The sequence below is a fragment of the Rhincodon typus genome, chromosome 4, assembly GCF_021869965.1.
Source record: "Rhincodon typus isolate 14 chromosome 4, sRhiTyp1.1, whole genome shotgun sequence".
Taxonomy (NCBI): Eukaryota; Metazoa; Chordata; class Chondrichthyes; order Orectolobiformes; family Rhincodontidae; genus Rhincodon; species Rhincodon typus.
The window spans coordinates 82615356-82640659 of NC_063335.1; the positions used below are offsets into that span (position 1 = coordinate 82615356).

Genomic DNA, 25304 nt, shown 5'->3' on the forward strand with positions numbered 1-25304 from the left:
TAAAGTATAAAGGAGTTACAACACTCAGCAGGTCATGTACCATCAGCTCACTGAGCTTTCATCACAACTCAGAACACATACAGGCATCACTGAGCAGGTTGTTGCAAAGCTGGTGCTGCTTGATAGCACTGTCAATGACACATTCAATCATTTTAGTGATGAGTGATGAATGATAATATAAACACAAGGAAATGCAGCTGATGAAATTCTGAAGCAAAAACAGATAGTGCTGGAGAAGCACACAGCAGGTCTGGCAGGATCTGTAGAGAGAAAGCAAACTTAACATTTTGAGTCCAGTGACCCAAAGGGTATGTTTCTCCGGCACACTTGTTACCGAAGGAATGGTGATGTATTTCTAAGGCAGGATAATGCATGGCTCAGTCACTCTTCCCAGACTACTTCACTGTCTTTCTCCTTCCAGATAGTATGGGTTTGGCAGGTGCTGTCTACGGAGCACAGCAGGTCTAAGAAGCACAGCAGGTCTGGCAGGATCTGTAGAGAGAAATCAAACTTTACATTTTGAGTCCAGTGACCCAAGGGATATGTTTTTCCAGCATTCTTGTTACTGAAGGAATGGTGATGTATTTCGAAGGCAGGATAATGAATGGGTCAGTCATTCTTCCCAGACTACTTCACTGTCCTTGTCCTTCTAGATAGTATGGGTTTGGAATGTGCTGTCTAAGGAACCTTGATGAATTTCTGCAGTGCATCTTGTAAATGGTACATATTGCTGCTACTGAACCTGAATGGTGGAGGGAGTGAACATTTGTGGATATAGTGCCAAATAATCACTTTGCTTTGTCCAAGAGGCATCAAGCTTCTTGAGTGTGGTTGGAGTGCATTCATCCCGGTAAGTGGAGAAGATTCCATCACACTCCTGACTTATGCTTTGTAGACGATAGACAGATTTTTGGGAATCAAGAGGTGAGTTTTTTGCTGCAGGATTCCTCAGCATCATTGTTCCAAAGTAAAGAACTCTAACCTTTCCTCATAGTAAATATTCTCCATTCATTGTACCCATGAATCCTCTCTGCAGACTCGAGTGTGATCATATCATTTTCATGAGGCATGACCAGGACAGTATGCTTTACTCCAAATGCAGTTTAACAGGTGTTCTATAAAGTTCTAGCATAACCTCCTTCTTTTATGATTTTATGCCCGAGTTAATGAAAAAATTAATCCTGCATGCCTTTTTAACTACCTTTTCTATAAGCCCCACTACCTTTTGAGATCTATGGATATATACTCCATAGTCCCTCTTTTCTTACAACAGCAAATTTCTGCAGATTATGGAAATTGAAATAAAAATAGAATATGCTGGAAATACTCAGCTGGTAAAACAGCATCTGTGAAGAGAAGCAGAGTTAAGATTTTGGGCTGAGGATGACCCTTCAGGAATCAGAGTTGATTTTACCTATTGGTATAATGGCCTCTCCCTCCATTAGCCTCTATCCTGTTTCTGGCATTACCTGTCATGACTCTCATAAAACTAAACCCCTCCCCTCCACTTCAACAATGAAAATCTGAATTTCCAAGGCACTTTTTTGAGAAGGTATCAGGAAGGCTTGATGAGCATAACTCTGTTGGTGAACTTTCAGAAGGCATTTGATACAATGCCAGAATTATAGGTCACGGAAACAAAAAAGTCAATGACAACATGGACATAAAATTAGTTGAGTGATATGAAAAAGAGAGTAATGGTCAATGGTCAATATTTTTCGGGCTGAAGGAAAGTATGCAGTGGTCAGTATTAGGACCTTTGCTTTGTCCTGATATATATTAATGATCCAGATCTGAGTGTGCAGGGGCAAGTTTCAAAGTTCACAGATAACACAAAAGTTGGAACAGTTGTAAACTGTGAGGAGACATTGTAGAACTCCAAAAGCATATTGACAAGTTAGTGAAGTGGGCAGATGGGTGGCAGCTGAAATTCAATGCAGAATTGTCAGGTGTGCATTTTGATGGGAAGAACATTGAATGACAACATAAATGGAGGATACAATTCTAAAGGGGATTCAGTAGCAAAGGGACCTGGGTATATATGTATACAGATCATTGAAGGTGGCAGGCCAGGTGAAGAAAGCAGAAGTAAAGCTTGCAGTACGTTAACTTTAACTTTATTAATAGGGCTATATATTACAAGAGGCCTATTTGACACTTGTTTGGCCTCATCGTTTACAATTCCGGGTGCCACATTATATGAAGCCTGTGAATGCATTGGAGAAAGTGCAGAAAAGATTTGCAAGAATGGTTCCAGAAATGTGAAATTTGAATTTAGAAGAATAGATTGTAGAAGTTGGTATTGATCTCCTCATAAAGAAGGAGGCATAGGTCTGATAAGGGTTTTCAAAATCATGAGTGGGCTGCATTGAGTAGATAGAGAGAAGCTGTTCATCCATGTCAAAGGCACAAGAACAAGAGGGTATAGATTTAAAGTGATTTATAAAAGAAGTGAAGGTGATATGAGAAAAAATCTTATTCATTCAGTGAATGGTGAGGTAATGGAATGCACTGCCTGGAAATGTTATGGAGTCAGTTCAGTTGAGGCATGCAAGACGATGTTGGGCAATTATTTAGATAACAATAATGTGCAAGGATATGGCGACAAAGCAGGAGATTAGCACTAGGTAATGACGCTCGTTTGAAGCGCCCGTACAAGCACGATGGGCTGAATAGCCCTAGAACTTCTGTGACTGTGTGATTCTCCCTGGGTCAGATTTGTATAGCCACGAAATATTCCAGCTTTGCTCTCCCGACTTAGTAACAAAAATTCAGATCTCATATTTTCATAGTGTTTTCAACTCGTCACATTTATTGTGACTCACCCTTTGTTTTGTCCTCAAGGAATTGCCTAATTCTTTTAGTAAATGACCATTTAATTGTCTGGGAAATAATTATATATATTTCATCATTATTCCAGCTGCAGACAGGATGATAAATGTTGGCCTACCCAACTGAGTAACCAGCGCAGGCAGGCTGTCCATTGGTGGAAGAGATGGGTGTTCTCAACCTGCATTAATCCGTGCATGATAGAACCAATGGCAGGAGATGACCCATTCCCCTAAAAAACCCTTTCCTCACTTTCAAGCTCCTGTTTGCCTCTCCCTGTCACCCACAGCCCCAGGAGACCCTGTAACGCTATAAAACATTTACCAAATATGTCACAACCGTGAACTGTGCTAAATTTAGAAAGAAAATTAAAGGATGAGTGCAAATGAATATTTAAGGAACATGCATTGCTAGCAGTGAATGTTTTTGTTTAGTTAATATTTGTGTAAACATTATAATTGTTAAAAAGGCAGGGTGATGCTATTAAAATGCAAACGGGAAACAAAATCATCTTCCACCCAAAATAGGAATGAAATCAAGTGATGTGATTGTTCCACCCACCTATTCATACTGACATGAGCCTTCAATTCAATTTAGCAACATTCTTGCTGCCTCCAAGTAGGGGAACCAATCGTGAAAGCTTACTTTCTGTAGCATATTCCTCTAAAGTATGCAGTATATCGCCTGTCCATTCCTACCTGAATTTTGCAACCTAGGTCCAGAATTTGCATATTTTCACAGCCTTATGCCAGTTTCAAGTAATAAGCTGCTCATTCATTTTGAGGTCGACCTGAAAATCATATCAGATGGGCTTTTTATAAATGAGATGACGTATATACTCTCCCAGTTTTCATGCCACTAGGAAATTCTCCTCCAAAAAGATCTGCTTCAACTAGCAGGAATGTGTAATATCTTTTCCACCAGGGATGGCTAGATTTTTACTCCTTGCCAATGACAGTTATTAATTATCTCACATAAGCCACAGCAGGAAGTGAATTCAAGGAAAGAGTCTAGATCAGATTATTTCTTTTTTATTCTATTCATTTGTGGGATGTGGGCATCGCTGGCTGGCCAGCATTTCTTGCCCATCCCTAGTTGTCCTTGAGAAGGTGGTGGTGAGCTGCCTTCTTGAACAGCTGCAGTCCTCCTGCTGTGGGTTGACCCACAATGCCATTAGGGAGGGAATTCCAGGATTTTGACCCTGCGACAGTGAAGGAACAGTGATACATTTCCATGCCAGGATGGTGAGTGGCTTGGAGGGGAACTTGGAGATGGTCGTGTTCCCATATATCTGCTGCCCTTGTCCTTCTCGATGGAAGTGGTCGTGAGTTTGGAAGATGCTGTCTGAGGATCTTTGGTGAATTTCTGTAGTACATCTTGTAGATAGTACACATTGCTGCTACTGAGCATTGGTGGTGGAGGGAGTGGATGCTTGTGGATGTAGTGCCAATCAAGTGGGCTCCTTTGTCCTGGATGGGGTCAAGCATCTTGAGTGTTGTTGGGGCTGCACTCATCCAGGCAAGTGGGGAGTATTCCATCACACTCCTGACTTGTGCCTTGTAGATGTTGGACAGGCTTTGAGGAATCAGGAGGTGAGTTACTTGCCGCAGTATTCCTAGCTTCTGGCCTGTTCTTGTAGCCACTCTGTTAATGTAGTGAGTTCAGTTGATTTTCTGGTCAATGGTAACCCCCAAGATGTGGATAGTGGGAGATTCAGTGATGGTAACACTATTGAATGTCAAGGGGCAGTGGTTAGATTATCTCTTATTGGTGATGGTCATAGCCTGGCATTTGTGTGGCACGAATGTCACTTGCCACTTGTCAGCCCAAGCTGAGATAAAATATTTCATCTCCAAATAATTTTCTACCTAGAACTAGATATTCACAGCTAGTTAAAATCAAACATTACCAATAATTTTGAATTAAGAATTTTCTTTTATGTTATAGAAAAAAAATTATAACAATGTGCTTTTGAAAAAAACATAGGTAGTAATGCTGAAACATTGTTGAATAATGCCAGTTTCAATAGCCAAATACTGACTAGATTTGCACTTTTTAAAATGCTTAAGATTTTTACTATCAGTGATATTCTTAATGTGCATTTTTCCTCCAGCATATTCTAATTGTTCAGCGACAAATGTCTATACTAGAAGAGGAACTAGAGGAATTCCGTCTAGCTTTGAGGCAGTATGTGGTATCTGCAACTGCACAAACAGGATGTTTGCAGTAAGTACAACGATCTTTGTGAAATTTATCTTTATAATGCTTTAATAAGGTCTACTGCAGGAATTACATTGAATGAATCCTTCCTGCCTATTCACACAGCAGCTACTTCTCCAGTAACACTTGCAATAAAGAGAACATAAGAAATTAATATCTTATGTGTACCAGGTGTGAAACAGCTCTGCTGACACATATCTTTGAACAGACATCTTCTGGTTTTAAGCTACTTTCAGGAATTTCTCATTGTCTCTCATTTTAATAATGAAAAATTGGACATCAATGTCTTAGTTTCAATTTTTATAAACTCTTTGGTGAGAGTGGCCAAAGTCAAAAATATCTGAATGATTTTGTAAGAATAATCAGAGGAATAGGAGTAGGCCATTCAGCCCACCAAGCCTACTGCTCCATTTAATATGATCATAGCTGATCAATGCATTTTACCACTCCAACCCCATAACCCATTACACTATTGATAGTCAAAAGTTTATCAAAGACTACTTTAAATATACCTAAAGACTGAACTCCCACAACCCTCTAGAGTATAGAATTCTAAAGATTAACACTCCGTGTAAAAGAATTTGTCCTCAATGTCATCCCCTTACTTTTAAATGGTAAACCCTGGTTTGAAACGCCCAAACCAGAGGAAACATCTTACCTGCATGTACCTTGCCCAGCTCTTTAAGTATTTTGTAAGTATCAATGATATCATATTTCATTCTTCAAAAACTCAGAGAATATAGGCCAAGTTTGCCCAATCTCTCCTTGAAGGACAGTCCCACCATCTCGGGAACAAGTCTGGTGACAATATCTTGCCTAAATTTAGGAAATTGGATACTCCAGGTGTGGTCTAACTAAGCTCCCATACAGTTGAAGTAATACATCATTACTCTTTATCTTAAATCCTTTTTTGATAAATACTAACAGTTCATTAGCCTTCCTAATAGCTTGCCGCTCCTGTGTGTTAGCTTCAGTCACTTATTGACAGACATCCAATTTTCTTTTCATGTACACTCTTACCAGTCTTTCAGCATTTAAGAAACACTCAAAAATCCTTTCTTCCAACAAAAAGTGGATAACCTCACATTTTTTCACATTATATTTCATCTGACATGTTCTTGCTCATTCACGAAGCCTGGACTAAATTCTTCTGGAAATGAACCATGTAATGAGAACACTCTTTATTGTTTGTATCAAAATGCATATTCTTCTGAGCTATTTCAAATGAGTGCAATTATTAGACTTCAAGTAGGTAGGAACATTAGATTTCCTTTTTTTAATCTTTTTTTGTCAAGACTGTGAACCAATGCATTGATGAAATAACACTAACGTAGTCTCAATTTTTCAGGATTTAATGCAGTTAATACATGTAATACAGGATGAGATCCAACAGCAAATGATCTTGATGGATTGTGGACATATAAAGCAAAGTGTAGCCCATGGTAGAACTTTGCAAACTATTTTCCAATTGTTGATTATAGAGAGTTTATGATTGCAGTTGCCTAATGTAGGCAGTTGGTGATTTGTAAGTGATTTTCTGATCGTTTATTGAGTTTGTTAAGAAACAGCAGTTTGGACACGATATACTGGTTATTTAGACAAAGAAAGTTGACAACTGTGACAATTTGGAATTGGTTCTTTGATACCAGAAGACAGGTTTGGTCTAGTTAAAGTTGTGGGTGCAGCATCCTGCTCTCGAGCCAAGATGTTAGGGATCTCTTCCCTGAGTCTTCCTCCTCTTCTTCTGGTCCATCTTCCATCTGCCTGATGAAGACTGCTCAAGGAAGATGTCTTCTCAGACTATCCGATGAGAACTGCTGCCTGCAAGGTCTGCATGATGACAACTGCTGTCTGCCGAAGACTTATCGTTATATCATATTTCTAGGCATAGATAACTTATACTGCCATTTAATTGCCTGAACCCTTTTGGCCAATGACCAATGGCCATGAGACAGCCACTTATAATGTTGAATGACTATCGTCCCTTGCCCACCTCTATCTGAAGCTTAGTTTTCAATCCTTCTAAGGACAAAACCATTTTTATTTTTGAAAACAGTACATTTCCTTATAGGGTACACATGGCACTAGATAAACTGTTGACGCTAGTTCAGTGAGCATCATGACATCTGTATTTCCCATAATTCTTCCCTCTTTGTTTCCCATGCTAGAATTTTGGAAAGCTAATTACTATGTAATAGCTGCTTGATGAAATCTCAGGCTACACAGAAACTAACAAGAATATTCAGTTTTTAAGGGAATCTAGCAGTTCAACAGTACCCCCTTTGTTAAGGAAGTAATCATATGGACATACCACAACTAAGTTTTAACTAATCTATTTATTTCTAAGGTATAATTTTGGTTCCTAAATTTCTTGATTTGATATTGCAGATAACATCATAAAGCTAGCCTTAACTGTAAATAGCAAGCTATGAGTGGCTACTAAACATAAAGCCAACAACCTCAACCATGGGGTCTGACTGAAATTATATATCAGGTCATGCCAGGCATGCAATCCTAACTTTTGACTTTCTTCTTCTTTGTTCTACTAGATGTTTTTCTGAGGACTTGGTCTTATCAATGATTGTTCTGAGGTTAAGAAACAAAGCAGGGATTGGTTGGCCAAATTGAGAGATGGTCTTGAGTGCCTCATTTCTTCATGGAGATATATACTCTCAGCACTGTGATGTAATGCATAGAATGTCATATCTTTATTATCTCAGTGGTTTGGAAGCAGAAGTTAGGCTTCCAAATGTGTTGAAGCTGAGCATGTACCCAAGTTGAAACCCAGCATGGACTCATCTGTGAGATAGCAAGAACTGCCGATGCTGGGGTCAGAGATAACAAGGTGTGGAGCTGGAAGAACAAAGCAGGCCAGGCAGCATCAGAGGAACAGGAAAGCTGATGTTTCGGACTGGGGTCCCGACCCGAACCGTCAGCTTTCCTGTTCCCCTGATGCTGCCTGGCCTGCTGAGTTCCTCCAGCTCCACACTTTGTTATCATGGACTCATCTGCTCTGTCTGATTTTATCCTTTTTCTCCCTATTTCTCTGCTTTAGAAGGACTGCAATGCTGAACCTTTTTTTTATCTCTTTATTTTTATAATTTTGTACCTAGGCAACTTTGAACCTAAGAAAGCACTGGAAATGGCAACTTTGTACACTTTTCACTGTACTCCTATATCCCTGTACTTGAGTACATGTGACAATAAAACCTAATTCTAATTCTAAAATTGGGCAAATATCACCCTTTTAGATCTTTCTGTTTTCTGCTTTCTAATCTTTTCTCCTACTCTGCATTGTAACTATGCTATAATCCTTTGAGGACTTGGGCTCATCTTTAGCTGGTTACAGTAAATTAAACTACAGCAAAAGATTATGCATGGGCCTAAAACATTCTCTAGCTCTCCCCTCACTTATACCCGTTCTGTGATTTTTTTCTTATTTAATATTTTCCCTCCTCGTTTCCTATTGTCCCAATCCAAGATTCATTTAAGTTTAATTCTTAGCCTCTAAAACCAATAGCTCTTTGATTGTTTTAAAGTCAGTTTCTCTATGAATTATGTGTCAGTGCCTTATCATTTAAACCATGTTTTTGCGCTCCTCCAGACCACAATAACTAAATTGTCAAATAGGTGTAACATGCCTGAGTCTTGTTCTTTGGTCCATTTTTGCCACGCAGCCCCTCGTGTCAGTTACTCAGATGCAACAATCCTGCATGCTTATATCAGTATTTCACAATCATACCATGCATTCTTGACTTCCAGGCAATCTTTTCAAAAGATCAAAAATTAGGGGCTAGGGCACATGCGCCTCCACCCCGCTTGCTCCCAAACCTGATCAGAAAATCTGGACCAATGATTTAAGTACAATATGTCTTTTTTTCAGCACAGTTATTGGACTCAAAATGTTAATCTGTTTCTCTCTCCACAGAGGCTTCATGTCTGCTGAGCTTCTCTAGCACTTCATGCTTATATTTTGGATCTTCAGTATCCACAGTATTTTACTTCTAATTAGTGAATTAATTTGATTGTGATCACCTAAAATCTAATTATCAATGTTAGATTTTAAATTTGTGTTTTTCACCAGCTAATAGTACAATCGGCATATTGCCATCAATAATGCGCATGCATTTCTATTAGAAGTAATTTATTTTCCTGTGTAATGGTATTTCATGTTTTATTATCTGAAAAATAAATAAGGTTACTTCATTTTAATTCAAATGTTACCTTGTGAAAACATTCTGACTGGCTTATGAATCAGGTTTTGTGTTTACATTTTAATTTGCAGTAAAATACACACTGATAATTTGTTCATAGATTTGAAAAAAATACATTTATATACAGCCCTTCTTTAACTCACAGTGTGCCAAAGTGTTTTACAGTCAACAAATCAGTTTTGAAATGTAGGTATTGTGTTAAATGAAACATAGCAGCCAATTTGCAACATCAACCTCCCACAACATTGATGTGATAATCAGGTGTGGAGTTGGAGGTACACAGCAGGCCAGGCAGCGTCAGAGGAGCAGGAAAGCTGACGTTTCGGGTTGGGACCCTTCTTTAGAAATGGGGGAGGGGAAGGGGGCTCTGAAATAAATAGCGGGGTGATACAAGGTGGATAGTGGAGCGGATAGGTGGGAGAGAAGATGGACAGGTCAAGGAGGTGGGGATGAAGCTAGTAAAGGTGAGTGTAGGTAGGAAGTGGGGATGGGGGTTAGTTAGTGAAGTGGGAGGAGCAGATAGGTGGGAGAGAAGATGGACAGGTCAAGGAGGCGGGGGTGAGAGGGGACTGGTCTTGGGATGAGGTCGGGGGTGGGGAGATTTTGAAGCTAGTAAAGTCTACATTGAGACCATTGGGTTGTAGGCTTCCAAGGCGGAATATAAGATGCTGTTCCTCCAGTTTCCTGGTGGCATCATTGTGACACTGGAGGAGGTTCAGGATGGACATGTTGTCCAGGGAGTGGGAGGGGGAGTTGAAGTGGTTCGCGACTGGGAGGTGTTGTTGTTTGTTGCAAACCGACATTGGGTAGACCAAGCAGAGGATCAGAGAAATCGGGGAGATCAAGCGGAGGCTCGGAGAAATCGGGGAGACCAAGCGAAGGCTCGGAGACCGCTTTGTGAAGCACCTACCCTCGGTTCGCAACAAACGACAACACCTCCCAGTCGCGAACCACTTCAACCATCCAAGAGGATAGAGTAGGCTTTGGTTTAACATTTCATTCAAGGACAGGTTCACCAACAATACAGCATTCTACATACAGGCATGTTATCCATTTATTTTGCCTAAGTTTCTGGAGTAGTGATTGAACACACAGTGTTCTAACTTAAGAGTGCTACCGACTGAGCCTCAACTATTAAAACATACAATAAATTATTTCCAGTGGCGAAACCATAACTTGAACAGTATTCATAATTACATGCTGCATTTAGCTGCTCAATTTCATTGTTAACATGAACAATGCATCAATAATAGATGTATAATGATCATTACTTACTATTTTCTAGACCATAATTTTATTTATTGAGATTCACTGTTTCTTTTCACAGCATTTCTGTGCAGAAAATTTCAGCTGAATCGTGTTTTACACTTTATGAATTCTGGGAAAATACCAATCTTTGGAAAAAGTAAGTATTTTTACAGAATAGTTAGAGATATATTGGATGAAGAATCAAACTAAGTGGTTTAGCAAAAACAAACAATTCAGTGACAACAGCTGCACCCGTTTGTAGCTAGGACAAATGAGCAGCATTAATCCAACCCAACTAATCTTGTTGCACCTTCCTACGGATATAAAGATTAATTTACAGGGTGTACATGATATGATGATACTTCTTGCCAACCTGACCACAAAACTACTCCTTTACAAACACGGACTCCAACCACCTTCATAACATTGTCCAGGTTCATCCTGCTCAACTCATCTAATGCTGAAACGTTCATCATGTCTCTGTTTCCAGACCAATGATACTTGGGAAGGAAGAGGGCCAAGTTGGTCAAGTATCAGTGTAAAAAGGTTTAGGAAACAGTGACCTTTGTATCATAAGGAGGAGGCAATCTCAATAAAAGGCTAAAATACAATTTGGAATAATAATAGTAATCAATTTGGAGAAAGTAAAGTTAAATGAGGCTAAGAACAGGCCTTGGCTGAATAAATTGGAGCCAAATATTGGCAAAAATAGAATAGCTGAATTATGAGTTACCTTCAAAGAAGAGGTATTTTGGGCACAGTCAAGGCACATACTTCCAAATGGGAAAGCTAGATTAAACAGAGTTCCCTGCGTAAGAGATGGAAATTAAGATATGGAAGGAAAAGTGTGACAGATATCAGGCAGAAAATATAATATTTTCCAGAACAAGGCTGAAGATGGAAGCTTCAGAATAGTGGTGGAAAAGCAAATAAGAGCAAAGACTGAGTGTGAAAATAGACTGGAAGTCAAACTCAGATCGAATTCTATAGGCTTTTACAGGTATGTAGATAGGAAAAGATGGTAAGAGTAGCAGTACGGCTCATTAGGGACCAAAAAGGGAATAAACAAAGAAGAACAAAGAACAATACAGCACAGGAACAGGCTCCTTGACCCTCCAAGCATGTGCCGACACATTTTGCCCTTCCATACTAAAACTGTCTTCATTTACAGGATCCGTATCCCCCTGTTCCCTTCCTATTCATGTTTTCATTCAGGTGCCTCTTGAATTCTGCTATTGTGTTTGCTTCCACCACCTCCTCTGGCAGCACATTCCAGGCACTCACCACCCTTTATATGAAAAACGTGCTTCACACATCTCTTTCAAACTTCTCCCCCTTGGACCTTGAACCTGTGTCCCCTAGTATTTGACTGCTCCGTGCTAGGAAAAAAAGCCTCATATTTCCCACGCTATCCATGCCATTCACAATCTTATAAACTTCTATCAGGTATCATGCATGGAGGCAGAGGTTGTAGCTAGGGTGTTAAATGAATACTTTGTAACTATGTTTACTATGAAAGAAGATGATACCTAGGCCATAGTGTAAGTAGAGGTCATTCAGAAATTAGACTGACTATAATTAAAATTAAGAAGACATTCAAGGAATACTGAGGGAAGTGACATTGGAGACTGTGGAGGCTCTGGCTGTAATTGTTCAGTCTTCCAGAGACTTTAGCTGGCGCTGAGGACTGGAACATTGCAACTTTACACCCTTCTCCAAAAACAGCTGTAAGTCTAATCCAGTGACTATGGGTCAGTGATGAGGATAATTCTAGAATCAATAATTCAGGACAAAATTTATAGTAACATGGACAAATGGCAGGTTAATTAAAGAAAGCCAGTTTGAATTTATTCAGGAAAAACATTCTGTTTAACCAGTATTAAGTCCTTTGAAGATATAACACAGCCTGGATGAGAGCAATGCAGTTGATGTGGCGTATGTGGACTTTCAAAAGGCATTTGATACAGTTCCACAAAATAGACTTGTGCTCAAAGTTTCTAAGTGGGAAGTGTGTCCCACAGTCAGTATCACAGTGAAGCAGTCCAGGAAGAATCCCTGCAGCATCATCACAGTGAAACAATCTGGGAAGAATATTGCAGCAGCACTGCAGTGATGCAGTCTGGGAAGAGAGTCAAAAAGTGATGCAGGCGAGGAGGAATCAGCTGACTGGATGAGTATGGTCATATGAGTACTTTTAGTTACCCTTTATCGCCTGTAGTTTGTAAAGTCTTTCTTTTGGATTTATAGCTTGTAGGGACAGATAAGCTGCAGAGGTCCAGAGAAGAACAGCCCTACAGTAATTAATATTATTTAATTTTAAGGACAACCTAAAGGTATAATTTAAATGGGTACGTAATGAAAGAAGATATATTCCTCCTTCTCTATGGTGGAAGTCAGGCACAGTTCCAGTCCCTAGGACCAGAACCTGTGCAAGAAGCATCTCCGGCAGTAGCACCTGGAAATCTGAGGGTCAGAACTAGAGCAGTGGCTGGAGATACTGTGGAGCTTCTGCGAGGCTGAAAGTACAGAGAGGTGGTTACTCCACAGAGTAAGAATCCTTGGGCAGGGAGGGAATGGACAACAAACAGGCAGAGACAGAGGATTAGGCAGGCAGTGCAAAGAGTCCCTTGCAGTTATGGGCCTGCAAAAAAGATTTACTGCTTTGGATACTGTTGGGCAAAATAGTCTCTCCGAGGAAAGTAGCAACAGCCAAATTCATTGCGACCTGGCTGGCTCTGCTGCACAGGAAAGGAGGAATAGGTGTGGGAAGGTTACAGCAGTAGGGGCTTCAGTTGTAAGGGGAATAGATAGATTTTCTGTGACCATAAATGAGACCCTAGGATCATATGTTGTCTCCCAGGATATCAAGGATGCCTTGAAGCAGCTACAGGACATTCTGGAGTGGGAGGGTGAATAGTCAGTGATTGTAGTACATAACAACATAGGTAAGGAAAGGGATGAGGTTATAAAAGCAGAATATAGGGAGTTAGGAAGCAAGTTTAAAAGATTGGACCTCAAAAGAAGTGATCTCAGGATTGTTACCAGTACGTGCGCTAGTCCAAATGGAAATAGCAGGATATATCAGATAAATATGTGGCTGGAGAGATGTTGTAAGGGGAAGGGTTTCAGATTCCTGCGACATTGGGACAGTTTCTAGGGTAGGTGGGATCAGTACAAGCTGGGTGGGTTCCAGCTGGCAGGATTGGAACTAATGTCCTAGGTGGACTGTTTGCTCATACAGTTAAACTAAATGGCAGAGGAAAAGGAACTTATACAGGGAGACAGAGAGACGGAAACAAGGGCAAAAACAAAAGACAGAATGGGAAATAAGAAAAATGAAAGGCAGAGAATTCAGGGACAAGAATCAGTCAGGGCCACAGTGCAAAATATTGTGAACAGGAATAAGAATGCACAAGAAGTCAAATCTTAAGGCCTTGGGTTTTAATGCATGGAGTATTTGCACTTGTTCTAGCAATTAATTTATAGAGTCATAGATTCATACAGCACAGAAAAGGCCCTTCAGCACATCAAGTCTACACTGACATAACACCACTAAAAGTGCACTAATCCCAATTTCCTGCAATTGTCCCATATCCTTGAATGTTATGATATTTGAAATACTCATCCACATTATTTTTAAAGGTTCCCAGGTAGTGCATTCCAGATTCCCACCACCTGCTGAGTGAAAAAGTATTTTCCCCAAATCATAGAATCCCTACAGTGTGGAAACAGGCCCTTCGGCCCAACAAGTCCACATCGACCCTCTGAGCATCCCACCCAGACCCATCCCCCTAATCTACACATCCCTGAACACTACAGGCAATTTAGCATGGCCAATCCACCTAACCTACACATCTTTGGACTGTGGGAGGAAACCAGAGCACCAGGAGGAACCCACGCAGACCCGGGGAGAATGTGCAAACTCCACACAGACAGTCACCCAAGGGTAGACTTGAACCCAGGTCCCTGGTGCTGTGAGGCTGCAGTGCTAACCACTGAACCACTGTGCCACCCAGACATGAACCCATGATCCTTGGCTTAAGAAGCCAGTGCCTTATCCATTTGGCAAACATTTGGCAAATCCTGTCTGAATCTCATGCCCCTTGCCCTAAAACTATGCCCTCTCATGATTAACTCTGTCCTTTCACATTATAATCCTATACACCTCAATCATGTCCCCCACTTCAGTCTCCTCTGCTCTGAAGAAAACAATCTTTCTAGTCCGTCTTTATAACTCAATTTTTCCATCCCATGCAACATTCTGGTGAACGGCCTCTGTACCCCTCTAGTGCTATCACATCCTTCCTGTAACAAGGTGGCCAGAACTGCGTACAGTACTCCTGTTGTGACCTGACTAATGTTCTGTACAACTCCAATATTACCTCCTTGTTTTTATACTCTCTGCCACGACTGATGAAAGTAAGTATCCCATATGTCTTCTCAACTGTCCCATTAATGTGTTCTGCCGACTTATAGGATCTGTGAATAGTTACCCCAAGATCCCTCTGTTTGTCTAAGCTACACAGTGTCTTGCCATTCATTAAATACTCCCTGATCTTGTTTCTTCTTCCAAAGTGCATCACCTCACTGGGTTAAATACCATCTGCCACTGGTCGGCCCATCTGACCAACCTATTTAAATCTTCCTGTAACCTACAACCATCTTCTTCACTATTAACCACTCTACCAACCTTGTCGCCTGTAAATTTGCAGAACATTCCCTCCACATTTTCATTTGTATTATTTATGTATATAACAAACAATAAGGGTCCCAGTATTGATCCTTGTGGTACACCACTGGACACTGGCCTCCAGTCATTTGAACAGCCTTCTACCACTACCTTTGTATCCTATTACTAAGCCAGTTTCTGATCCATCTTGCCAAGACTTCCTCAGTTCCATTTGCTTAAACCTTCTCAATTAGTCTCCCATGTGAGACCTTGTCAAAAGCTTTGCTAAAATCCATATAAACTACATCAACTGAACTTCCCTCATCCACACACTTGATCACATTTTCAAAATATTCTAGTAAATTTGTTAGGCATGATCACCCTCTGACAAAGCCATGCTGACTATCCATAATTAAACCTTGTCCTTCCAAGTGGCTATTAATTCACTCCTTCAGAATTTTCTCCAATAGTTCCCTACCACTGAAGAGTGACTCACTGGTCTGTAACAACCCTCTTAAAAATTGGAACCACATTACCCTCCAGTCCTTTAGCACTTCCCTGTGGCCAGAGAGAAATTTAAAAATTGTGTCAGAGCCCCTGCGTTTTCCTGCCTCACCTTCTACAGCAGCCTGGGATGCAATTCATCTGGACCAGGGGATTTGTCTGCTTTTGAGTTCGAATACCTCCTCATTTCCTATGTCAAACTGTGTAAGTACCTCACAGTCCCTTTTCCTGAATTCTGTACCTACGTTTCCAGAGTGAAGACCGAAAAGAAATATTCATTCATCACACTTACAATATCCTGCAGCTTCACACACACGTTGCCCTTAATAGGCCCTGCTGTTTCCCTTATTAGCTTCTTTCCTTTAATATATTTATAAAATATCTTAGGATTCTCCCTAACCTTGTTTGCGAAGCCTTTTTCATGTCCCCTTTATGCTCTTCTAATTGCTTTCTTAAGTTCCCCCTACACTTCCTGTATTCCTCTAGGGATACAGCTGAGTTACTCCCTTTGGATTTGCTGACAGCTCTACTCTTCTTCTTTATCCAGACCTGAATTGCCCTAGACACCCAAGGTTCTCTGAAATTATTGCCCCACATTTCCCTATAAAGGGTATATTTTGAACCTGTATTCTCCCTAGTTCCTTTTTGAATGCCCTCATAGATCCCATAGACCTATCCTCAAGGAGCTGTTCCCAGTCTACTGTGGCCAGATCCTTCTTTATTTTAATCTTCCCCAATCCAAAGCTGTCTTTTGTATAGAGAGATAACAAGGTGTAGAGCTAGATGAACACAGCAGGCCAAGCAGCATCAGAGGAGCAGGAAAGCTGACGTTTCGGGCCTAGACCCTTCTTTGTCTTTTGTGTGCCATCTTTTTCTTTATCTGGAATAAATTAGAACCATACCATTTTGAGGCCTTAATGCTCCCCCACTTGCCATCGAACACTTGTCCAGCTTCTTTCCCCAGAGCCAGATCCAGCAATACACCATCCCTTGTTCGACCTTCTATGTATTGATACAAAAAATCTCCCTTGAATACATTTAACACTATGACTATACCAATTCATGTTGGGAAAGTTGAGATTCCCTAGTATAATTACGCAATTATTACTCTTACACACCTCTGTGAACTGTCTACATATTTGCTCCTCTATTTCCTGCTGACTCTTTTGGGGGCCTGTAGTACACTCCCAGTAAAGTAGCTGCCCTCTTAATGTTCCTAAGTTCTACACAAAGCCTTGTTTGAGGACCCTTCCACGATATTATCTCTCCTTATTGCAGTAATTGACTCTTTAATTAATAGTGCTACACCACCATCCTTTTTTACCCTCCGCTGTCTCGCTTAAAGATCCTATACAAGCAATGTTGAGTTGCTCGTCCAGCCCTCCCCTCAAACATTTTCCTGTGATGGCAACAACATCATATTTCCACGTGTCTATCCACACAATTAACTCATCACTCTTACCTATTACATTCTTAGCTGTAAAGACCATCCAGCCTTGCCTTAGTCTCTTGAAAGTCAACATAGCTGAACTCACTGTGACTTGCTTCCTTGTAGCATGATGTGCCTCTGTTTCATCAATATTCCATGTCCCCTCCTGACTGCTGCTCCAAGCTAAGTGCCCTGCCCTGTAAAGACTAGACCCGAATCTGGACTGCAGTAGATTTATAGGCTGACCAGTTACTGTGTCTCCGCCTCCCGGCTTCTGCTTTGGGGTTTCCCAACTGTTGCTCCAAGCTAAGTCCCCTGTAATATTCTGAGGATATCCATTGAACAGAAACTGAGCTGGACTAGCCAAATAAATATTATGGATACAAGAGCATGTCAGAGGCTAGGAATCCTGCTGCAAGAAACCCACTTCTGGCTCCTCACATCCCCTAAATGAATGAAAAAAACATTCAGGAATCCTGATCTTCTTGAAAAGCAAGGTACAGAGAACAAACTTTTACAGAGTACTCCAGGTATGACATTTTCAAAGTCCAATGTTATGCAGCAAAATTTCCAAACCTTTTTTGAAGAAGTGATGAGGGCGTTTGATGAAGGCAAAGCGGTGGGCCTTGTTTATATGGACTTTAGTAAGGCATTCGACAAGCTTCCTCATGGTAGGCTGATTAACAAGGTTGCATCACATGGAATACAGGAGAATTAGCCTTTTGGATATGAAATTGACTGGAAGGTAGGAGACAGAGGGTGGCTGGGGAAGGTTGCTTTTCAGACTGGAGGCCTGTGAGCAGTGGTGTGCTGCAAGAATCAGTGCTAGTCCACTGCTTTTCATGATTCATATAAATGATGTGGATGTGAATATAGGAGGTACGGTTAGTAACTTTGCAGACAACAGCAAAATTGGTGGTGTAGTGGGCAGCGAGAAGGTTACCTCAGAGTACAACGGGATCTTGATTGGATGGGCAAATGGGCCAAGGAGTGGCAGATGGAGTTTAATTTAGATAAATGTGACGTGCTGCATTTTGAAAAGGCAATCAGGGCAGGACTTATACACTTAATGGCAAGGTCCTGGGGAGTTTTGCCAAACAAAGTGACCTTGGGGTGCAGGTTCATGGTTCCTTGAAAGTGGAGTCGCAAGTAGACTGAGTGGTGAAGAAGGCATTTGGTATACTTGCCTTTATTGGGTCAGTGCATTCAGTATAGGAATTGGAGGTCATATGCAGCTGTACAGGACATTGGTTAGGCCACTTTTAGAGTACTGCATTCAGTTCTGGTCTCCCTGCTGTAGGAAAGATGTTGTTAAACTTGAAAGGGTTCAGAAAAGATTTACAAGGATGTCACCAGGGTTGGAGGGTTTGAGCAATTGGGAGAGGCTGAATAGGCTGGGGCTATTTTCCCTGGAGCATTGGAAGCTGATGGGTGACCTTATAAAGGTTTATAAAGTCATGAAGGGCGTGGGATAAGATAATAGACAAGGTCTTTTCCCTGGGGTGGGGAAGTCCAAACCTCGAGGGCATAGGTTTAAGATGAAAGGGGAAAGATTTAAAAGGGTCCGAAGGGACAATTTTTTCACACAGAGGGTCAGAGGGGGTGGTGGAGGCTGGTACAATTACAACATTTAAAAGGCATCTGGATGGGTATATGAATAGGAAAGGTTTAGAGGGATATGGGCCAAATGCTGGCAAATGGGACTAGATTAATTTAGGATGTCTGATCAACATGGATAAGTTGGACCAAATGATCTGCTTCCATGCTGTACATTGCCATGACTCTATTTCAATAAAAGCTAACACAATATTTTCTTATCTAATTGCCTGTAATGCCTGAATGTTAATTTTATAATCTAGGCAAAAGGATGTGTGCATACATTTTTTTTGAATACCAGGATTTACGAGTTTCTCACCTTTTAAGAAATGTTTTGCTTTGTCGTTGTTCTGAATAAAATGGATAATTTCACATCTTCTCAAATTATACTTCATCTGCCACCTTCTTTCTCTTGTGGCCTCTTCATATCTTCCTCACACTTGTTTGTCAAGAAACCTGAATCAATTGCATTTAGTCCCTTCATCCAAGTAATTAATATAGATTGTAAAATGCCTGGGTCAAACTACTGATCCTTATAAAACCTAACTAGTCATATCAAAATGGTTCAGTTGCTTTTTATTCTTCTTTTTTGTCTTTTAACCAATCCCCAATTTATGCTAACATATTATCCAAATTGTATGAACCCTAACCTTCTATAACAGTCTCAAATTGACTTTTGCTATCTCCAAACATTATTATAATATTTTCCTGACTGGCCTACATTTTACATTCTCCATAGTTTGAGCTCATCCAAAAACTGTGTTGCCCATATCCTAACTCTAATCAAACAGAAGTTCTGGTCAAGGCAGGAAAATAGGTATGTTTACATCTCAGCATCAGCTGTCCTCTTGGATTTATCTCATGAATGCTTTCAGAGCTGACAACACCAATTTGGCAATATTTCTGAAGTCCTGCCTGTACTGTATTGCTTCACAACAGAACTTTCAGCAAAGCTATTCCATCAACTGGATTTGACTTGTGGACAAGATCTTGCATTAGACTAGCAGTCCTCAGGGAGTTGAATGTTCCAGCTGATGGATCTGAACAGCTCACTGATGCTTTATTATTGAAAACAGCATTTTCATCAGTTTCTTCAGGAATAGGGCAGAAGAGCTCTCACAATTTGTAGAATCCCAAAATAAAGGTTTACATTAATAGCAAAAGTAAAGCCATGATGGTCTCTAAACACCTTATGGTAGATCCTGTATACCAAAAATTTGAACTTACCCATTCCCTTCATGTGCCAGACAGGGACCTTATGAAAAGAAGCTGGAGAAAATCTACTGATCTCCAGTGGATTGTAATAATAAATTATAGCAACCAAGGAGTCCCATCTAAAACAGACAAGGACCACTTGAAAAATGTTCAGGTCTGCGCCCAAATTTAGTGTCTTCTTGATATGTAGGTAAAGACACCACTGAGTTTTTAATGTCAGTCTGCACAAAAAAGAAGCAAGTCACCCTGCAGACTGCAGCAAGTGAAGGATGAGCAAGGTAAGATACACTTTCAGGAGATTTATTTCATTTCTGGCTGGGGCCAGGAAAAAACAGCATATCCACTTTCCAAACTATTAACCATTCTCCAGTTCATCTTCACATTTATCTATATTTTGTTCTACCAGGTAGACGTTCAGTACCTTCAAATAATATTACAATTAAACATTTTGTATTTCTTTCTGTTTTAAATAGGATGATTATAAAATAGATCTTATAGCTCCCATGTTTCCCTCTATCAATGTCTTTTCATAAAATGAAGTGTAAATTCACCATTGTTGTGAATCTAACAATTTCAGGTTCTCTTGTTGTTTGTTTATGCTATCTGTGTATAATGTAACTTTTGCCATAATCAGGAAGTATCAATAATATATATTTGAATTATATCGCCAACAGCCACATCCAGACTAATTACAACAAAACCTTTCAGAGAAGTAATGTAGATTTCCTGGACACCCCAGAACTAATAACAACAATGCTTGTGCCTGGTAAGATGAAAATCTAAAAACTTCAGTGAAAGCTCTTTACTGGTAGTATTGCTTTCTTCCATGTGTAAAGAACAGAAATCAAAATATGTTTTTTCAAAAATAATTTTCTTGATATTTCTTTTGAGGGTTACATTTGTTTATTTTCAGTTTTCAAGGACACACTTTTCATTCTTGCACCTTCACTGTAATGCAATAACATTGTGCATTGTATTTCTGTTGCTATATAGGATCTTTAGACTAAAAAGAAACAGAATTAGGAGAATTCATCCAAACCTCAATAATCAAAATTGCTCCATTAAACTTAAAGTTATAACTCAAGGTAAATAGTAATTTCCTGACGACCACAGGATTTAAATTGGCATGAGACAGGAGGCAGAAGTTAGCAAAAGTATTTTTATAATCATTTGGCAATACAGAACTTGAGTATTTCAGTAAAAAGGCATATTTCATCAAAGCACTTCGTCTTGCAATACCAAAACAATTTGCAAAATTGTAATTTAAGAGGAAATCGACATTTATATAATATGAAAGGACATTGCAAATCGGCCCTGCTTGTTATTGGCATCACCATGAAAAAGTGCACAGTTAATGATCACAAAATCACAGAAGTGTAACAGTGCAGAAGAAGATAATCTGACCTGTCTTGTCTACACCAGTCCTACAAATGAGCACCATGTTTTAGTCCTTAATTATTTTGCCTTCTCCCAATTTGTTTGCACATTATTTCTATTTTACAAAGCCATCCAATGTTGTCTCGAATGCCTCACCATACTTCCAAGCACTGCCTTCCAGATCCAAATTACTCACTGTGTGAAAATATTTTTCTCCTCTTGCATTTGCTTCTTCTGCTTACAACCGATTTTGGGATTAGCAGTTGTGTTCACAGTCTGGTGTATTTGTGTGTACTGGAAGCTGTATAGTTTAATACGCTTGGCCCTGTTCTTTGCAGATAGAAAGAACATGTACACACAGTGCTCTGAGTTCAACGAACATAATAGGTGACAGCCATTCATATTCATTACTCAGGACAATACCTTGACCAATCAGAGTCAACCTGCCTTGTGTAAAACCTAAACAATGCATGGCCATCAACTGTCAATTACCATTAACTGGCACGTTCTCTATGGCAATGCTGCTACCAATCGACATGCACTTCCTAACCAATCAACACTCCCATACAGTATAAATGTCAGCTTTCCCCTTAAATTAGTATTATTGCAAATTTTCTTGATAATTACAAGATAATAAAGCTTAGGCAAAATGTGAGTTTTTCCAACAATAGAAACATTTTTTGTGAATAAATAACAAACGTAAATAATACGTAAAAAGCCATCGCCCTAAATACAAATGCAGACTTGTTTGTTCACAAATTTACCAATTGGATTTTTGTCTTTTACATAGTCATTGAACTACAAATAATACACTGTATTCGAAACAGTTTAGGATGTGATAGCACACGAATGCAAATCTTATTAATTAATTATTACATTGCCAGATAATTTATGACATAGAACATAGAGCGCAAAGAACTGTATAGCACAGGAATGGGCCCTTTGGCCCATGATGTTGTGCCAAACATGATGCCAAATGAAACTAACCCCTTCTGCCTTAGTCCATATCCCTCCATTCCTTTCTTTTTCATGTGTTTATCTAAAAGTCTCTTAAACGCCCCTATCATATCTGCCTCCATGACTGCCCTGGCAGCGCGTTCCACACTCCTATCACTCTCTGTGTAAAAAACATGCCCCTCACATCTCCTTTGAACTTTCCCCCCTAATTTTAAATGCATGGCCCCTAGTATTAGACATTTCAACTCTGGGAAAAAGATTCTGCCTGTCTACCCTATCTATGCATCTCATAATTTTATAGAGTTCTATCAAGTCTCCCCTCAGCCTCTGCCACTGCAGAGAAAACATCCCAAATTTTTCTAGCCTCTCCTAATAGTTAATAGTCTCTAATCCAGACAACATCCTGGTAAACTTCTTCTGCACCCTCTCCAAAGCCTCCACATCCTTCTTATAATGTGGCGATCAGAACTGAACACAGTACTGTAAGTGTGACCTAACCAAAGTCTTATAAAGCTGCAACATGACATCCTGACTCTTGTACTCAATTCCCTGACCAATAAAGGCAAGCATGCCATATGGCTTCTTCACCACCCTAGCTACTTGTGTGGCCACTTTGAGGGAGCTATGGATTTGAATCCCAAGATCCCTCTGTACAACAATGCTGTTCAGGTTCCTGCCATTAACTGTGCAGTAACAAAAGTAAACTAAATGCCCAACGAGGGTCACATGTATTTCTCGATTTGCTTTTAACAAATTAGTTGTAATGCATTTGTTATATATATTTGAGAATTCTTTTAGAGCCACTCAGTGAGTGTTTTCTCTATCTCTTCCACAGCATCATGGTGGGTTCTGAATAATAACTGATTGTCCGCTGTTGCAGAAAACATGTGACACATGAAATTTTCTGCGCAACATCTATAGTGATGGCTTAACTTGTGTTACAATAGCGAAAACAGGCTTAATTAAAATGACCAAATAATGTTAGATATAACTAAAATAATAAATGAATACAAAATTGGAAGTAATGTGTTCTACTTAATAAATCATTAACTAATAGACAACTGTAATGAGCAGTACTAGTGTTATATATTCTGTAACAGTTTTTTTTTGTAATACTGTCCAGTTTTCTATTCTATTTGTACCACACAACTTCAGATTACCACGTCTTTTTAAGGAAGTCATGAAAATTGGGTAATTTATTTATTATTATTCAAAAATCAGGAGGTAAGGCCCAACAATTCTTCATTAATAACACATTTAAAGTTTAAACATGTAGCCCTTAAGGCTACATAACAGAATCTGCTGAAGAAAATATTTTAAAATGTAAATTTTCACGACTAAACATATATAAGGTGAATGTTACGTTCCCCAAACAGGGAGTGTTTGAAACTGGGACAGCACAAAAAGCAAAGTCGGTGAATAGCCCATTAGCTTCTCATCTACCCCTACCTTCCCCACGTTTTGAGCTGCTAAATTTGTGAGCTGCTTTATGCCTCACCTATCCTATTTTTTGGAGGCAGGTAAGGCATAAGGCAGTCCACCTATCCTGAGGCCTATTGAAGCCATTCAGTGAACAATTGACTGCAAGTTACGGGTTTTGCTGCACTTCTCGCACAATTTTTTGGTTTACAGGGGAAGGTAAAAGGAAGGTGGTCAACCAGACAGCTTTGACAGAGTGGGCTACTATTAGGCAGCAAAAGTGGGATGGAGGAGTGAGGTCCTCTGCCCATCAGGAGGGCTCTCCTAATCTTTTTAATCTGACATCCCCACCATCCCCATCCACCTCACTGGGGGTTTCCCAGCCATCCTACCTAAAGCCAAATTCCCAACTCACCCAAAATCCAGAACAATCTTCATTATTTCATTGGGACTGGTTGTACAGTCCCAGCAGTGACCACTACTGTATTTCAGCACTGCTTGGACTACAGCAATGATGGACAATCAGATTAGCCACCAGGGCTGCAGAGTAGGACTTCCTGTCCTTGAAGGGTGGCTGTTCCGCTTTAAATCAATTATTTCCGCATCCAATGTAATATTGCTACATGACAACTATATTTCACATTGGCAAAGTGCCAATTGACTTTTAGGTCCAGTGTGTTGTGATTAATCAAACCCTTTGTGAAATCCATCACATATTTAAGTAATGTTATAGGTTACAGCCAAAAAACCAAGCATCAACAGCTTTCTCCAGACCCAATTGGTAATGATTTGGTGGAGCCTCTAGAGACATAGCATAATTCCCAAAACTAGCAATCAGATCCTGCCGCAGATCAGAGCACTCATTGAAATTCTACACAGGCATTTCATCTTCCTGAATCTGATGTAAGTTCATTCTACTTACATTTCAATTTAAAATAGCTTCAGCTGTGGTTTGTGTGGCATAAATAATGAATAATATGTATTAGTTGTAAATTTTCTGGTTTTGTCCAGAAAAAACTGTAATTGCTGATTTGTGTTTATCTCTAATGACCTCTTCAAAATGTGTTGTCAATTGTTCCAGACTGATTACAGTGAAAACAAATCAACGGTATTACTGTTATTGATAGATGTTTGTGCAGGAAGACATAAAATATTTTAGCATGTTGAAATTTTGCCCATTTGTATTTACTGGCTCTGTTAATCAACTGTGGTTATTAAAACTGTTCAATGATGAAAAAAATGGACTTCTTTTCATCAGAAAGAAAACTGGCATAAGAATATGCAAACACTGATGCTACTCACAAATTAGTCTAATCTGTTAACAGAACATACCAAAATCACAATAGATTTTGACGAGTAGTCATTTATTAGTACAGACCTTGAGTATAGCTGAAAAAAGACATAATTTCTTGAAGCTGATGGTTGCTAATATTTTTGTCAACCTTGTTGGTTGAATCTATGTGCTTAGTGTGTTGCCCTGATAAACAGAATAGTGAATGGTTTTCAGAGCTAGTAGGAACTGCAGATGCTGGAGAATCCGAGACAACAAGGTGCAGGGCTGGATGAACACAGCAGGCCAAGCAGCATCATAGGAGCAGAGAGGCTGACGTTTCGGGCCTAGACCCTT

General features: G+C 39.9%; 1 protein-coding gene across 1 annotated transcript in view; it reads left to right on the forward strand.

Moving 5' to 3' along the window:
- The window catches only part of necab1 (N-terminal EF-hand calcium binding protein 1), a 129116-nt gene extending 105994 nt beyond the window's left edge, over positions 1-23122 (forward strand). The window contains exons 9-12 of the mRNA XM_048596147.1: positions 4943-5055; positions 10591-10668; positions 20599-20690; positions 23094-23122. Of these exons, the coding sequence (XP_048452104.1) occupies positions 4943-5055; positions 10591-10668; positions 20599-20690; positions 23094-23122 (312 nt within the window). The remainder of the gene's footprint in view (positions 1-4942; positions 5056-10590; positions 10669-20598; positions 20691-23093) is intronic.
- Positions 23123-25304: the final 2182 nt, after the last annotated feature.